General features: G+C 35.6%; 1 protein-coding gene across 1 annotated transcript in view; it reads left to right on the top strand.

Annotated features, from left to right (window-relative positions):
* The first annotated feature begins 238 nt into the window (after window positions 1-238).
* LOC127881635 (solute carrier family 41 member 1-like) overlaps window positions 239-17,358 on the top strand; it is a 31,209-nt gene continuing 14,089 nt past the window's right edge. The window contains exons 1-5 of the mRNA XM_052429713.1: window positions 239-339; window positions 1,634-2,208; window positions 3,925-4,032; window positions 11,806-11,877; window positions 14,046-14,190. Coding sequence (XP_052285673.1) covers window positions 1,666-2,208; window positions 3,925-4,032; window positions 11,806-11,877; window positions 14,046-14,190 — 868 coding nt within the window. The 5' untranslated portion in view covers window positions 239-339; window positions 1,634-1,665. The remainder of the gene's footprint in view (window positions 340-1,633; window positions 2,209-3,924; window positions 4,033-11,805; window positions 11,878-14,045; window positions 14,191-17,358) is intronic.

Genomic DNA, 17,358 nt, shown 5'->3' on the forward strand with positions numbered 1-17,358 from the left:
TGCTTGTAATGCTAATTGTTGGCGACTAGCAGTATATATAGATAAGCTTTCAACTTATAAAACAGCGTAACGCTGCCAACTTATAAAACAGCGTTTTCTATTATATTGTAAAGGCTGCACATGGATACCCTATATATTTTGTTATAGTTGTACTGTCAATTAATCTAAATTAAAAACGTATAAAAGTGTGTTTAAGATTTAATATTGCACTCGAATGTCTTGGTGTGTATTAGGGTGTGTTGGAGTGTTTCAACGGACCCAAAATATTCCACTACCTGTCAGTTCAGAAATGTTGACAACTTGGCAAGTTGTCGGTTCGCAATTCCGCTCTTTTATATTGTGAGTGTTGTTATCAAGTATTACGTCTTGTGAATTAAAAAAAACAACAACAGACAAGCTGTCGTAATTCTGTACGGAATTAACACGAACTTAAATTGTTCTATTACCCAATATGATCAAGAAATGTTGGGAGTTGAATATATTTCGGATGTCAATCTTTTCGGGTTTGTCTGACACACATTGGTTTTTACTATGGAAAACTATTTTGACAATCAATCCCTGTACACTTTTTTCGAGCATAATATGCGACTTTGACATAAGCTGTACGGATGATTGTGATAATCCTTATGGGAATGTCATATATCGAAAACAAGTATGACTGTCTTTCATTCCTTCATTGAAATTTGAAACTTATACATATTTTACAACTGAACGTATGTTTCTCAAAGTCAAACAATATATAAAACCAGTATATAACCCATAAATGAAAACTTTAAGATCAAAGAGTTGATCCACAATCACCTAAAATGTACTTTATATAATGTGAAGAGATTTAAATTACACTTCAACACCATTACTTCGAACACCGATAATCGAAGTCACCATTATTTTCAAAGTATTTTTCTGGTCCCGGTTTTGGTTCTTCTTTTTTTTATGTTAAATTTCATAGTTAAACCAAAGAAATCGTTAATTAGAAGTGATTCTGTCAGTGCCAACACTATAATTCGCACCTAATTATCAGTCTTTAAATCAAAGCCAAAACTGCAAAACACTGAGCGTTATTTCACACATTTGTTGTCTGCACGTGGCGCTTCAAAAGACAGTAATAACACCTTTGTCTTCTGCGTGTAATGTGTTAATTTTGTGTCATCAAAAGCCGGTAATTACTATTTATGTAGTTTTGCATTCTTTAGTAACAAACAAACGTGTAAAATAAAAAGAATAAAAAGAATTGTTTAATTCCTCCGTTTGTTAAAAGTAGAAATCTATTGCCATCTGACTAGTTTACGTTTTTAAGTAAAACAATTATTAATAGTGGCGTGAAACTGAACAACGTTTTCACAACGTTTTAAGTTTCCAGAATCAAAGAAGTCTTCTGTCAAATGTTTATTTCGAGGAATCATTAATTCGAAGTTTTTTTAATTGTCGCGACGACTTTGAAATAACGATGTTGAAGTGTATGTTAATTGCAGGAAAATGTGACAACTGGGCTTAATACATGTGCGTAAAGTGTCGTCCCTGATTAGCCTGTGTGGACTGCATGGACTCAACTGGGATGACACTGTACACACCCAGTTTTCCCAGAACGAGGATCATTTGGTAAATAATGCACAAGTACCTTCTGGCTTTGCAGGAGACATTCAGTAATATGATGGCTGAGTGATAATGACAAGTTCCGGAAACGGAGACCATCCCTACAACCTTCGTTCCCGAAAACCAAGAATGGTTCCCTATTCCCAATCTGGCCCCAGCTCCTTAGTTTCCATGGATACCAAAGATGTGTTTCCCAGCGATATTCATACTAACTTTACAGTGAAGCCAGATGGCAGAGAGAAAATTTTGTATAAGACTAACAGTGGTATAAATGGCAATACTTTACCAGCATCTTTAGAAATTGGAAGTGTTCGAGTTGATGAGTTTGTAGACAAGGGTGGGGGTGATTCAGCTAGTGCTAATGGATCTGAGAAATCAGAAAAAGAAGAATCATTTAGAGATGGTGACACAGAAGAAACCAGTTTTATAAATGGAAATGCAGACACTCAGCCTTTGATAGTAGACGACAGTTTTGATGATGACATTGGCAAAGTTATTGTTAAGCTTGAGGATAGCTCAGAGACTTCTCTGCAGATCATTCTGCAGGTGTCCTTTCCATACTTGATAGCAGGATTTGGAATGGTTGCAGCAGGAATGGTGCTTGACGCAGTTCAGGTACTATATTGCTTTTTCTACTCTAATTGTTGAAATACCACTGATATGATTAAAGATGTGTAGCAAAGGCAATTTTTGTGGTCTGCGCTTTGTGTGTCAGTCAGTCAGTCTGTCCGTCACACTTTTCTGAATCCTGCGATAACTTTAAAAGTTCTTCATATTTTTTCATGAAACTTCAAACATGGATAGATGGCAATATGGAGATAATTAGTGCTGCAACAATATACCGGTATATTGGTATATATCGCAATACGCATATTGTATTGCAATATGATTTTCATCATACGGGTACGAAAATTTTACAAAAATTCATTCACATTTCGTCCAGAAAAGCCATTCGAAATAATGATAACAAGGTAAACAAAACAAAGCAGTGTAAATAATTTTTTTGTAAAAATAGCATTCTGAAAAGTGTATTATACGGAGTAGCGTTGTTATATCAGAGCATTCGTTCGATGCTTTTGAACAGATTATCGTTGAATTAATTGCGCACAGCTGTTAATGTTTCGTTCGATTCTGAATTGAGCATTATTAAATTTGTAATCCGAATTTCGGTAATACGCTTTCAAATTTTAATGCTAATGCGACAATACAAAATTCTAGCGTCAAATAAAAAGTGCTTTATCCTTTGTCTCAATAAAAAGCGCGCGAAAATTATGCAGACATGTAGAACGTCGCATGGAAAGTATGGGTGTATTTTGTGTTGTATAAAAACGGGAACATCACGTCAGGTGAATTACGCGTGTTCAGTGGAAAAAAACGCCCCGGTTGGACGTTATTTCATCACATCTTTAAATAGTAACAAATGCCAAAATGTATTTGATACTTAAGAAAATTTGCGAATGTTTGTGTTTCTTGTTATTCTTGAGCACATTTATAGTAAATATTTACCAGAATTTGCTTTAAAACTGGAATATACGGGATTATCGGGTAATTGGCAAGTTATAATTTTGGTACAAGTTAGCAATATATTGCGATATATTGCAATACGGGTTTTTGAACTGACAATATATTGCAATACGGTTTTTGGCGTATTGTTGCAGCACTAGAGATAATGCATGTCATTTCATTTTGTTCCTACGTCAAGAATTCTGGTTGCTATGGCAACAAATAAAAAAAATATTCTGACAATGGTTGAGTTTCACCGGTAGGGGACCACATTGCTTGGCAATCTCTTGTTTTCAATGTGACTGGTGGCATGATTCCCACAAAACTGAAATGAATACGCATTTTTACCTGTATATAAACATTCCAATTTAAACCTCTGCTTAAATAGTTAATTTTTGTAACGCACGTTTCCGATGTCATTCAATCTGAATTAATGAGTACTGTATGGAAATGCATTAATGCATCAATTTCAATACGAGTATTTAATTTTTTAGCTCGGATATTTTCGGAGAAAATCCGAGGTATTGTCATAGCCAGCTCGTGTCCGGGGTCTCCGCATTTTGTCAAGGTTTTGAACATTGGCTCTAAAATCAAAGTGCTTCAACCTACACATTTGAAACTTCATTTGTAGCTGCACCTTGATGAGTTCTACATGCCACTACCATTTTTGGGTCACTAGGTCAAAGGTCAAGGTCTCTGTGACCTCTAAAAAAAAAAAAAAAATCTAAAAATGTCTGACAACCGTTCATTTATTCAAAACTGCACCCGCAGCCGAGCGTGGCACCCGTTATGCGGTGCTCTTGATTATGCATCACAATTCTTTTTCAGCACTGGCCTGTTTTTGTAGAAGTGTCCGAAATTTTTGTTCTCGTGCCAGCGTTGCTTGGTCTAAAAGGAAATTTAGAGATGACTTTAGCTTCTAGACTTTCAACACAGGTGAGTGATGTTGCCTTGAAACAACGTCCCCACACTTAGTGACTGACTCAGAGATATTTGTTCTAATATTTAACATTCTCAAATGATAAAGAATTGTTTCAAATGTTCACCATTATACAATTTCTATTTCATCTTACTTAACGTAATGATCAGTGGGCGATGGGTTGATGTTTGATGTCTGATTCAAACCATTTCCCAAATGGCAGACAGTGATTTTAATGAAGAATACATGTATACATATACATGTATACCAAAACAAAGGACAATTTATTATTTAATCCAATTAGAATTGTAAAACAATAAGTTGTAAAAGCAGGCCAGAACAAACTGATAAGATGCGCGTCAGATTTGCCACTCATACAAATTATAGAATTCATTTAAAATATTATATTTTTATCATTTTGCCGACTGTGTCCAGTTTGAATGCACCATTTTTTCTGCATAATAGCAAATTTTACAATCGTACATTTTTTGTTAAAATTCTTAATTAAACAAAATGGCAGCATTAAGCTGTTTTGTTGTGTCTTAAGCTACACTCATTTTTCATTTGTAAGTTGTTTCTGATCAGTGGGTTACAAATATTTTTTTGCAAATTTGTTTTGTACTTTACAGTCACTATACTATACTACTGACTAAAAAGATGTTGGTAAAAGTGCAAGATAATTTACTTTACTCTAAATAAAAGACAATGAAATTTGATTGCTCAGCTATTTTATATTAATTTATATATTAAATACAGTTTGTCAACCAGTTCTTGATAATCAGCAGTTCCGATTAATTTGTATTTTATTTTCCATAATGCCCCAATAAAAACAAAATGATAAGTGTCTATGGTATAGATTTGGTAAAGGAATAAATTAACAAAGTTTTAGCAAGAAAGCTTTTGTATAATGCTTACAGGGGGGATAAATGCAGCAAAAAGTTAACTGGAACTGATTGAATAAGTTATTTTTTACATGTGCATATGGATATAGAAGGCTTTATTATTTTTAAATACACTTTTTGCTGATTGAAAACAAATGTCATGACAATGTTTTGAAATACTAATTCTGTAAGTTGAATGATTTTTAATAATTTTCCGAAGGGTGAACTTTAATTGGCTATTTTTTACAAAAAACTGCATATGCCGTCTGGTCTAACCTGTTATCATACAAAATAAATGTTTCCCTTTATTTTTACATCTTCTCACATTGACACTAAATCCTGAAAGAAATTATTGTGGTCAAAAGAATTAACGTTTTTTGCCGCGTTGTTCTAAACTGGTTGACTGACTTAATATAAAGTTAAGTGTCAGTTATAACATATATTTTGTACCGTTGACAATTACGCAATATTCTAGCAATTGGATAATTGCAAAAAGTGTTTATAAATAGATATTTTTCGGAAGGGTACTGTACACTTATAGTTTCATTTTATAGTTTAAACAAAATCTACATATACATTTAAATGTTTATGTCTTCCAAAAGTTTTTGGAAATTTACAATGGAGTAAAATGAACTCAATATAATATGTAACAACTAAATTGATCAAATTTTGTAATGTGATAAACTTTGATATTGTTTACATAAGGTTGATAAAATCAGTAAAATATGCAACAGCTGTTAAAAAAACCCGAAAGTACTAGTATATGGTAAACTTTTACTTTGTCTACATTGAGTTAGTAACAAAAGTGATACAGAAGAGATTGTCAGAGTTGATTAAAATATACCTTTAGTGATCAGGCCTTTTTCTGCCTATCTCACGGGTTCGATAGTCATACCCATTCCCAATGCCAAATATGCATATTTTTTTCACAATTCTCCAAAAAAAAAAATCCCAATTTAAAACAAGAGGGCCTAAAAGGCCCAAAGTCGCTCACCTGAGATAACAAGATATTATTGGGACAAATCTTCTGACCAAGTTTCATTAAGATCGGAAAATAAATGTGGCCTCTAGAGTGTTAACAAGGTTTTACTATAGCCATATTAGGAAAAATGCCCCGCCCCCTGGCAGCCATGTTTTTCAACCAACCGGCTTCATTTTTGAACTCGTCCAAGATATTATTGGGATGAATCTTCTGACCAAGTTTCATGAAGATTGGACAATAAATGTGGCCTCTGCAGTGTTAACAAGATTTAACTATAGCCATATATAGCCATATAAGGAAAAATGCCCCGCCCCATGGCAGCCATGTTTTTCAAGCAAAGGTTACCATTTTTTAACTCATCCAAGATAACATTGAGACAAATCTTCTGAGAAAGTTTCATGAAGATCGGAAAATAAATGTGGCCTCTAGAGTGTTAACAAGGTTTTACTATAGCCATATAGGAAAAATGCCCCGCCCCCTGGCAGCCATGTTTTTCAACCAACTGGCATCATTTTTGAACTCGTCCAAGATATTATTGGGATGAATTATCTGACCAAGGTTCATGAAGATTGGACAATAAAAGTGGCCTCTAGAGTGTTAACAAGATTTAACTATAGCCATATATAGCCATATAAGGAAAAATGCCCCGCCCCTTGGCAGCCATCAGGGTTGTCATTATGATTGTAAACAAATGATTATTTTGGAAAAGTAACCGATTCGGCCGGGGGTCAAGGGGGCCGCCTAGGCCCCCTTGTAGGTCCAGGGCAAGGCCCTGGTAAGGGGGGGCTTCCCCCCGATCGAAAACGAATTCTATACATTTTAGGGACAAAATACTGCTATTCTCAGAGCATAAAAAAAGAGGTTTAAAAAAAAAGATAATTTTAAGATTTTCACATGTTTAGTATACTGTACAAACTTATTATATGGATAAATCTTTGCATGTTCCAATTCTATCCATTTTTCGATAATCCAGTATAATAACGATTTCTTTTTTTCAAAACCAAATTACGGCAAAAATTGACGATGAATGTTGTCCGACATTTAACGCAAGTTCATATACAAATTGAATTGTGGGATTGGGGAATTCCCATTTAACATGCGTGAATCACGTGACGCGATTTGAGAGCATTGAAAACCGTTTATATTTAGTAATTACGACAAATCGACGACTCAATCTAAACTGTTACATGTACCTCCTTTCAAAAAAGTTTGCGAAAGTGAAAATGAAATTCTGAGAATAAAAACGCGTCTTTAAATTTTACCAAGTACTTTTCATTCCGGATCGTGATATAACTTGTCAGGTCATTCATGCATGTAAACCTATATGTATGCATAATTTGGCAATCTCGAAAGACGTTATTTACCTACTTATAACATTATGTGTTATGCCCATTTGTATAACAAAATGCATTATTAAATTGAAGTAATTTCAAATGCGTCTAATTAAATGTGTTATCCGAAATCATTTCCAGATTTCATTATTCACCGAAAATTAAGAAAATTCTAGCAACAGAGACACATTTCTCGTGTTTTTCATACACAGATGAAAATCATGCCAAAATTAGACTTCATGTATAACGTCACGTCATTCTTCCTCGGGGAAAGCGTGGACTTTAATATTTAGATGCTGAATAACAACTTCGTAACGCAGAGGTCGCTAATATCTTTTATTTTGGTATAAAATTGAAGAGCATTTTTTAATATGTGGAAACCTTTTCTCTAACTAAAAAAACTAGTTAATTACGCTCTACAGTGCTACATTCGTTGAGATACGGTCAGTAATAATCTGTGAAATGTACAGCTATTTGATACAATTTCACGTGGGGTCGGCGTGTATTCGGCTGCCTGAGCGCTGATTGGTTGACGTGCACTGCTTACCAAGAAGAATTTGATTGACAGCTGGAAAAATCAATATTGGCCACTCGCTGAGAAATTCATTGAAAACAGGAGCTCTTAGGCGGAGTAAATGGACTGACTGAATGGGCGTCGCTCTACTATACTACGGTTATTCCTCGTCAATTATTGTCGGTTTTTGCGTGATCAAAACTTCCGATAGCAATTTTAAAGATTCATGAAAAACAACCGATTTTCTGGCGATTTTAACCGATGAATTCGATCGGCAATCGGTTAATTATGACAACCCTGAGCCATGTTTTTCAAGCAAAGGTTACCATTTTTGAACTCATCCAAGATATCATTGGGACAAATCTTCTGAGCAAATTTCATGAAGATTGGAAAATAAATGAAGCCTCTAGAGTGTTAACAAGGTTTTACTATAGCCATATAAGGAAAAATGCCCCGCCCCCTGGCAGCCATGTTTTTCAACCAACTGGCATCATTTTCGAACTTGTCCAAGATATTATTGGGATGCATCTTCTGACCAAGTTTCATGAAGATCAGACAATAAATGTGGCCTCTAGAGTGTTAACAAGATTTTACTATAGCCATACATGTTACATATAGCCACATAAGGAAAAATGCCCCGCCCCTTGGCAGCCATGTTTTTCAAGCAAACGTTACCATTTTCGAACTCATCTAAGATATCATTGAGACCAATCTTCTGACCAAATTTCATGAAGATTGGACAATAAATGTGGCATCTAGAGAGTTAACAAGGCAAATGTTGACGCCGCACGCCGCACAACGCACGATCCACGACAGACAAAAAGCGATCACAAAACCTCACCATGAGCACATTGTGCTGAGGTGAGCCAAAAAAAAATGTTTTTTATTATTTTATTTTTTTTTAAAGAAGTGTCTGATGACATATGATTATTAGACTCTATATCTCAATTTTATTTTTTAAACAACCTACAAAATATATAACCATAATTTATATGATTGTTATCCAAAATGACTGGAAAACCCCCTGCCCAAATAAGGCTTTTGTCGATGAAAATTCTTCCCAATTTGGAAGATTTCGCGACTCGAAAAATCCCAATTTTGCTAGGTACTTTTTCCCAAAATAGACAGAAAAAGGCCTGGTGATATTTTATAGTTTTCGTTAATGTTTTTGTTTCTTTTATTCTTATCAGAAGTACAATATTTAATAGTTTTCAGTCCATTAACAAAGTATTGACAAAAAATCAAACAATGCAGGCATACAATTTTCCATTTGTGAGTTGGTTTAAACGTATTATATATAAAACAAGCTGTGTAATTGCCTTAGGAAACCGAATTTCAAAGTGTGACCAACCAACACATTGATAAAATAATCAAGCCTTGACAATATTTGTGTGTAAATATGTCATCTGTAATTTACACAAAATTGAACCAATATCCTTAAAGTATTACTAGCCCTGATGAAATAATCAAGCTATGACAATATTTGTGTGTAAATCTGTCATGTGTAATTAACATGAAATTGAACAATATGCATGAAGTATCACAAGCCCAGATGTTACATCGTTGTAGTTTTCCCAATCATGCCCCTGTTATTACCATAAAAAAAATGTCATGACATCCCCACAACTATAGTGGGGAACTTATTGTTTTTGTCCTGTCTGTTGGTTTGTTAGTTTGTTGCTTTGTTTGTTTGTTTGTGCAAACTTTAATATTTGCCATAACTTTTTCAATATTGAAGATAGCAACTTCATATTTGGCATGCATGTGTATCTCGCGGCGCTGCACATTTTGAGTGGTGAAAGGTCAAGGTCATCCTTAATGGTAAAAGGTCAAATATATGGGTCAAAATGGCTCATTTAATTTACACTTTTGCAATATTCTAGATACATTGTAGCAACTTGATATTGGCATGCATGTGTATCTCATGGAGCTGAACATTTTGAGTGGTGAAATGTCAAGGTCAAGGTCATCCTTCAAGGTCATAGGTCAAATATATGGGGACATAGTGTTTCACAAACACATCACTTGTTTAATAACCATTTCATACTTCTTTAGAAAATAAAAAATACCTATCCTAACTCCTGATATTTGTCTGAAATAAACTGTGTATATAGTATACAATGTATGATATATTTAATGTGAAAGCAACATTGTAAATTTCATCCTAATCTGTTGCAATTTAAACGTCATAAAAATGATTTCTGAAATCCAAAGTGACTGTGTTACATATAATGATACAATTGCAATTGCATGAAAGACCATATTGTAAGATATGCTCAGAGGGAAAGTGAAAATACACAATGTAGATGTATGCAACTGTATGCACTAGCAAATAACTTGAACCAGGATGTATGCAACTGTATGCACTAGCAAATAACTTGAACCATATTTTATGCTGTTTACTGTTCATCAGTATCTAAGCGCTGGAAATGGAGCTTTTAAAACACAAATCTTTAACAGGGCAACATTCAAGATTTCATGACAATAAATTTTTACCACATGCTTGTTGTAATAATTATTTTTTTCCTTTCAAAACTTTTTGTCAATTAGTTTTTGACAATACTTGTGTTAAGTACTATTATTGTGCTTTACTATTGACACCGCCTTTTGAATATTGCATGATCCATCCCTAGCCCATACTGTTTTAACATTACCTTTCATACAAATGGTGCACTTAAGGTGCATTTCCTAACCCTCTCAATCAATGACAAGCTAGTGGACATTGTTTTTCCACAATATTATTTGTTTTTCAAACACGGAATCGCCGCTGCGTTTTGCACTGAATATTTAAGAATCTATTACCACCTGTGGGATTAAAACTGAGAGTATACTCTCAGCAACGTCTTTTCCAGACAATTCGGGTCATGTAACAAATTTTAAAATATTTGGTGCGACACCAATAATGAAAGTTTCTTAGCCTGTCCGCGTTTAGGAGTCCACATTTTTATTCTCCCCCCAAAAATTTTGCGGGGAGCATATAGTCGCCGCTTCGTCTGTCCCTCCGTACGTGTGTCTGTCCATGCACAATTTTTGTCCGGGCTGTTTCTCAGCAACTAATGACCGGAATTCAATGAAACTTTATGGGAAGCTTCACTACCAAGAGGAGATGTGCATATTGAAATTTTCCTTTAACTGTACATTTAGTGCAATTCTTGTCCGGGCTATTTCTCAGCAACTAATGACCGGAATTCAAAGAAACTTTATGGGAAGCTTCACTACCACGAGGAGATGTGCATTTTATCAGCGGGTTCTGGTCAGATGATTTTTTACAGAGTTATGGCCCTTTGAAATTTTCCATTAACTGTACATATAGTGCAATTCTTGTCCGGGCTATTTCTCAGCAACTAATGACGGGAATTCAATGAAATTTTATGGGAAGCTTCACTACCAAGAGGAGATGTGCATACTATCAGCGGGTTCTGGTCGGATGATTTTTCACAGAGTAATGGCCCTTTGAAATTTTATATAAAAAAATTCCTGTCCCCCCAATTATACTGTGCCCTCAAGACGTTTCTTTTTATCTGAATATATAGTGCAATATTGTGACAAAAAATCTTTGGGGAGCATCACCCATCTTGTTTCTTGTTTACAATGGAAGTAAATTTTTAGATAGACACCAGTTCGAACCAATGTCTATATAAACATAATACATAAATTACAGCCGGACTAAAGGTCACAATGTACTTATTTAAATCAAATGGGGTATAGAGTGAAATGGTACATCTTAAATGACCAAGAATTGATTGCAATTTGTTTTCCCATTTTTATAATCATTTTCTGTACAATTAACTTTTTTATTTTAATTTATTTTTTTGTCAAATATAAATCGTAAGAACGATGTAACAATCCTTATCGTTGCCCTGCTGTAAAGAAAAATCTTTTCTTTTGATTTTCTAAGGGACTTCAAAGGGTTAAGATGTGTATCCGACTGGTAAAGGGTAACTAAGTATGTCCCACATGAAGATCACTATTTCATAAAGTTAATACCTGCAGGAACATGTCTTTTCTTTTCTTATGTTTTTTGGCTTATTTGCACTATGTTTGTGGGCGTCTGTCTAGAAATTTGATTTCTTCTTTTTCAGGCTAATTTGGGTAACATGAGTAAATCCTCTGAGAAGTGGAAGATGATTGCTGGAAATATGTCTCTCATTCAGGTAATGAAAGAATTTCCTTCTAAATGCAATTAAAAAACAAGGGACAAAATTGTCACAAAACCAGGTTTTCATTGTGAAAAAAATCTGATAAAGGGAGAAAACTGAAACTGAACTTTTGAAATTAACAAACAAAATTAACCCCCTTTGTAATTATTATTATTTTTTTAAATCTATTTTTAGTCGTGGCGACCTTGACATTGGAGATATTGACGTGATTGTTTCGTGCGACACACCGTCCCATAATGGTGAACAAATATGCCAAATGATTTTAAAACCACACAATGAATGACATAGTTATGGCCAGGACAAGCTCATTTATGGTCATTTTTGACCTTTGAACTCAAAGTGTGACCTTGACCTTGGAGATATTGACGTAATTATTTCGCGCGACACACCATCCAATGATGGTGAACAAATGTGCCAAATGATTTTAAAATCTGACAATGAAAGACATAGTTATGGCCCGGACAAGCTTGTTCCGCCCGCCCGCCAGCCAGCCAGCCCGCCAGCCCGCCCGCATTAGCCAATCTAATAACCAGTTTTTTCCTTCGGAAAACCTGGTTAATAAATACCAGGAGCATGTGTGATGCCATCATTCATGTGAAAGTGTCCATGGTGTTATACGCATGCCTTGGGCTGCTTAAAGAAAGCTAGATATAACAGTAACTTTGTTGTTCATAATGCAGTTTTAAAATTACTTACCACAAATATTTACCATGAGGAGACAACTTGTTGCTGTATACTCAAAGGTTATGGTCACACTAAGAGCTTAAAGGTTAAAATTGGTCCTATAACAGCTTGCCCGTACTGTAACTTTGGCATTCAGCTCAAAATGTGCAGATAACTCTCAAAATGTGCAGATAACTTACCCCACAAATGACTGTTTGTATGGATGTTACACACCATCTTTCTTTCTGAAATGTCTAAATCAAACTTATTGGGGTAGTGAATATTGTTACCGTCTAGCAACCAGTAGGTTCAGTGTTTGATCCTCGCTGTGTGAGCGTTCTTTTGATCTCCCCCAGACACCAAGCACTGGTTCTAGTCCCAGGAAAAAGATTTGAGAGCATTTCAAATGAGCCTAAGGTATTCTATGCAGTTCAACTAAAAAAATAGGTTTAAATTAAATTTATTTGGGTAATTTTTTTTTATAAAAAGCTTGTGTGGATTGAAACATGGTCCTTCACCATGCAATTTTACAACAACTTACCACAATTTAGCATGAGGAGATAGTGTGGCAGAAACATTCTCCTTACTACAAAGATCAAGATCTAGCTTAGAGGTCAAAGGTCAAACTCCATGCAATATGCAGTTTTAATATAACTAAGACAATGTCCGACACAAGAAGACAGCATGTAGCTTGTAACACTTGTCTCCTTACCTCAAAGGTCAAGGTCACATTGAAAATAAAGAATGTTGTAACTTGGCCAAAAAATACCTTTTCAAGACTGCTACTTCATATTTCATTATGCAATTATAAAATAATTTACCGCAAATGTTAACTATATGAAGATCTGAAGGTACCCTTAAAGGTCAAAGTCTCAAATTAAAGGTTAAATTTTGCTATGAAAAAGTTTATTTGCACTGTATTTTCATCATCTTGCAGTTTAGAATAATTTACCACAAACAATCACCATGAAGCGTTGGCCTGTCATTTATAATTAATGTTACCCTTCCTCATAGGTCAAGGTTACAAGTAGAGGTCAAAGGTCAGGTCCCAATTGAAAATTACATGACATATATTCGATTGTAGGCAAATTACAGTTTGTGTGGACTGTAAGAGCAGCATCATAGTAATAACAAGAATGATTGACCATGAGTTTGAAATGTTGTAAGCAGGCATCTTGCTATAACTTTGGTGAAATACTTCTCTATATCCTCATATTCTCAGAGAAAAAAATGTTTTTTGTTATGCCTGTTTAAAATGATGAAAAGTTAATGTTGTTTCTCTCCTTGAAATACAAGATGGAAGACTAAAAACCAAAAATATTTGTATGTTTCTCTTACAGGATTTTGTCCACATTTTTTTAATGAGCCATCATTTTAGTCTCATGCATGCTTTAATTATAATTATGGTTATTTCTCATAAAAAATGTCACTTTTAGTTAAAAAAAAGTATAAGCAATAATTTCTGTCTGTTTGTGTTCATGTACCATTAATGCACACAGGCGCAGGCTCTGGTGGTTGGTTTCCTGGCATCACTGTTTGCCATGGTGATGGGCTGGATACCAGACGGCAAGTTCAACATGCAGCACGCCCTCCTCCTGTGTGCTAGCAGCATGTGTACAGCAGCCCTAGCCAGCTTTGTACTAGGTAGGCATGGTTGTGTTTACCCTTTCCCACTTAGAAGCAAAGTGAAAATGGCTATGTGCAAACAGCATAAAACCAGAACAGCCTGCGAGTAACTCGCAGTCTGTTCAGGTTTTATGCTGTTTGTTGCTTATCAGTGTCTAAGGGTTGGAAATGAAGCCTTTACAATTTGAATCTAGTAAGAATGGTTTTTAATTAAAATAACTTTCTGAGGGACCACAAATTCGTCAAAATACCTATCTACGTGGTAAAGGGTTAAACAATCAGGGCTTGCTCTGACATTTGCCAAATGAGCCAATGGCTACACATATGGACATTAGCTCAAGACAAGATTTTCTTCCTATTTGCCCATAAAATATCCAAAATAATAAGAATTCTGACATAAAAAAGTAAATGGCTACAGAAAATGGTGAGCCAGGGGAGCCCTGAGGTCAATAAGTTTTTTTAGCTCATCTTTTTTTTTTGAAAAAAAATTATGAGCTATTGTCATCACCTTGGCGTCGGCGTCGGCGTTGGCGTTGGCGTCCGGTTAAGTTTTGCGTTTAGGTCCACTTTTCTCAGTAAGTATCAATGCTATTGCATTCAAACTTGGTACACTTACTTACTATCATGAGGGGACTGGGCAGGGAAAGTTAGATAACTCTGGCGTGCATTTTGACAGAATTATGTGCCCTTTTTATACTTAGAAAATTGAAAATTTTGGTTAAGTTTTGCGTTTAGGTCCACTTTTCTCAGTGAGTATCAATGCTATTGCATTCAAACTTGTTACACTTACTTACTATCATGAGGGGACTGGGCAGGCAAAGTTAGATAACTCTGGCATGCATTTTGACAGAATTATGTGCCCTTTTTATACTTAGAAAATTGAACATTTTGGTTAAGTTTTGTGTTTAGGTCCATTTTATTCCTTAAGCATCAAAGCTATTGCTTTCATACTTGCAACACTTACTAACTTCCATAAGGGGACTGTGCAGGCAAAGTAATGTAACTCTGACTGGCATTTTGACAGAATTATGTGCCCTTTTTATACTTAGAAAATTGAAAATTTGATTAAGTTTTGTGTTTAGGTCCACTTTATTCCTACAGTATCAAAGCTATTGCTTTCATACTTGCAACACTTATTAACTATCATAAGGGGACCGTGCAGGCAAAGTTATGTAACTCTGACTGGCATTTGGACGGAATCATGGGCCCTTTATACTTCGAAAATTGAAAATTTGGTTAAGATTTATGTTTTGGTCCACTTTACCCCTAAAGTATCATAGATATTGCTTTCATACTTGGAACACTCAAAAACTATCATAAGGGTACAGTAAAAGGACAAGTTGCATAACTCTGGTTGTCATTGTTACGGAATTATGGCCCTTTTTTGACTTAGTAACTTTTAATATATGGTTAAATTTTGTGTTTCGATCCACTTTACTTCTTAAGTATCAAGGCTATTGCTTTCAAACTTCAAATACTTTCATGCTATCATGAGGTTACTGTACCTGGCAAGTTGAATTTTACCTTGACCTTTGAATGACCTTGACTCTCAAGGTCAAATTATTAAATTTTGCTAAAATTGCCATAACTTCTTTATTTATGATTAGATTTGATTGATACTTTGACGAAACTACTCTTACCTGACATACCACAATAGACTCCACCCAAACCGTCCCCCGTGCCCTCCCCCCCTCCCCCCTTCCCCCCCACCTCCCCCCTCCCCCCCCCTATTTTTTTTTTTTTTTTAAGATCATCTCACAAATGACCACCACACCCTCACACTATACCCCCACCCCACCCCCCACCCCACCCACCCCCCAATTTTTTGTTTTTGTAATTTTTTTTTTTTTTTTTTTTAAGATCATCTCACAAATTACCACCACACCCTCACACTATACCCCACCCCCCCCCCCCCAATTTTTTTTTTTTTAAACGGTTATGTTTGAAATACCGTCCAACCATCGCACCCAAAAAATCCCCCCCCCCCCCCCATCGCCCTTAATAAATGTCCACAACCCCACACTATACACTCCTCTTCACTCCACCCCTCCCTCCTTTGTGATTGAAAATGAGAGTCCCTTCGCCTTTAAAAAGAAAATAGATGAGCAAGGTGCTCTTGTTTGATTGTGTTGTCATTTGGTTTTGCCATATCTGATTTTTTAATGAATTTCATATATTAATTATAAGATTTACTCCACTTCATTGTCAGGTTATTTCTGGTCAGATGATTTTTATGCCCCTGGTAGGATGGCATATAACAGTTGAACTGTCCGTCAGTCCGTCTGTCAGTCTGTGCGTCCGTCCGAAAACTTTAACCAAAACTTTTGCAATATTGAAGATAGCAACTTGATATTTGGCATGCATGTGTATCTCATGGAGCTGCACATTTTGAGTGGTGAAAGGTCAAGGTCATCCTTCAAGGTCAAAGGTCAAATATATGGCTTCAAAGCGGCGCCATAGGGGTCATCCCAGTGGGCATCAAACATTGTGCGAACGTTGGTGCAACGTAATATTTAGGTCGCAACGTCGGCAACCATTACCGAACGTCGCCACAACATTGCATACAAAACATTACCCGGACGTCCGGGTAATGTTTTGTATGCAACATTGTGGCAATGTAATATTTAGGTCGCAACGTCGGCAACCATTACCGAACGTTGCCACAACGTTGCATACAAAACATTACCCGAATGTTTTTATCAAACGTTGCAGTTTGGTTGTCACAATGGTGTATATGAAAGTTTTCCCGACGTTTTTTTCCAACGTTGCTGCAACGTTGCAGGGCTCGACATTAACTTTTGAAGCCACTTGTCCGGTCGGTCAAGTAGACTAAAATTTCACTTGTCCTGACCAAAAAGCAACTTGTCCTGACCATTATATATTAATCTGCTCAGAACTTTGCAAGATAATGAAATAATACAAAATTCTCAAATCATAACGACTGTAATCATTTAAAATACATGTTAACATAATTGTAGGCAAGTTCAATACAAAAAGAACTGACTGGAATAACAGAAAACTCGAGATTATTGATTTTTAAACATACAAAGCCATAATACCTGACAAAAACTTGTGTTATGTAAAATCATTCTATACATAGAGATGACGTCACTTCGTTAATTGTCTGTAAGATCGGTGTGTACCGGTGTCGTAAAATGCATATTCTTTACAAGGGAGAATATTCTT

The sequence above is a fragment of the Dreissena polymorpha genome, chromosome 5, assembly GCF_020536995.1.
Source record: "Dreissena polymorpha isolate Duluth1 chromosome 5, UMN_Dpol_1.0, whole genome shotgun sequence".
Taxonomy (NCBI): domain Eukaryota; kingdom Metazoa; phylum Mollusca; class Bivalvia; order Myida; family Dreissenidae; genus Dreissena; species Dreissena polymorpha.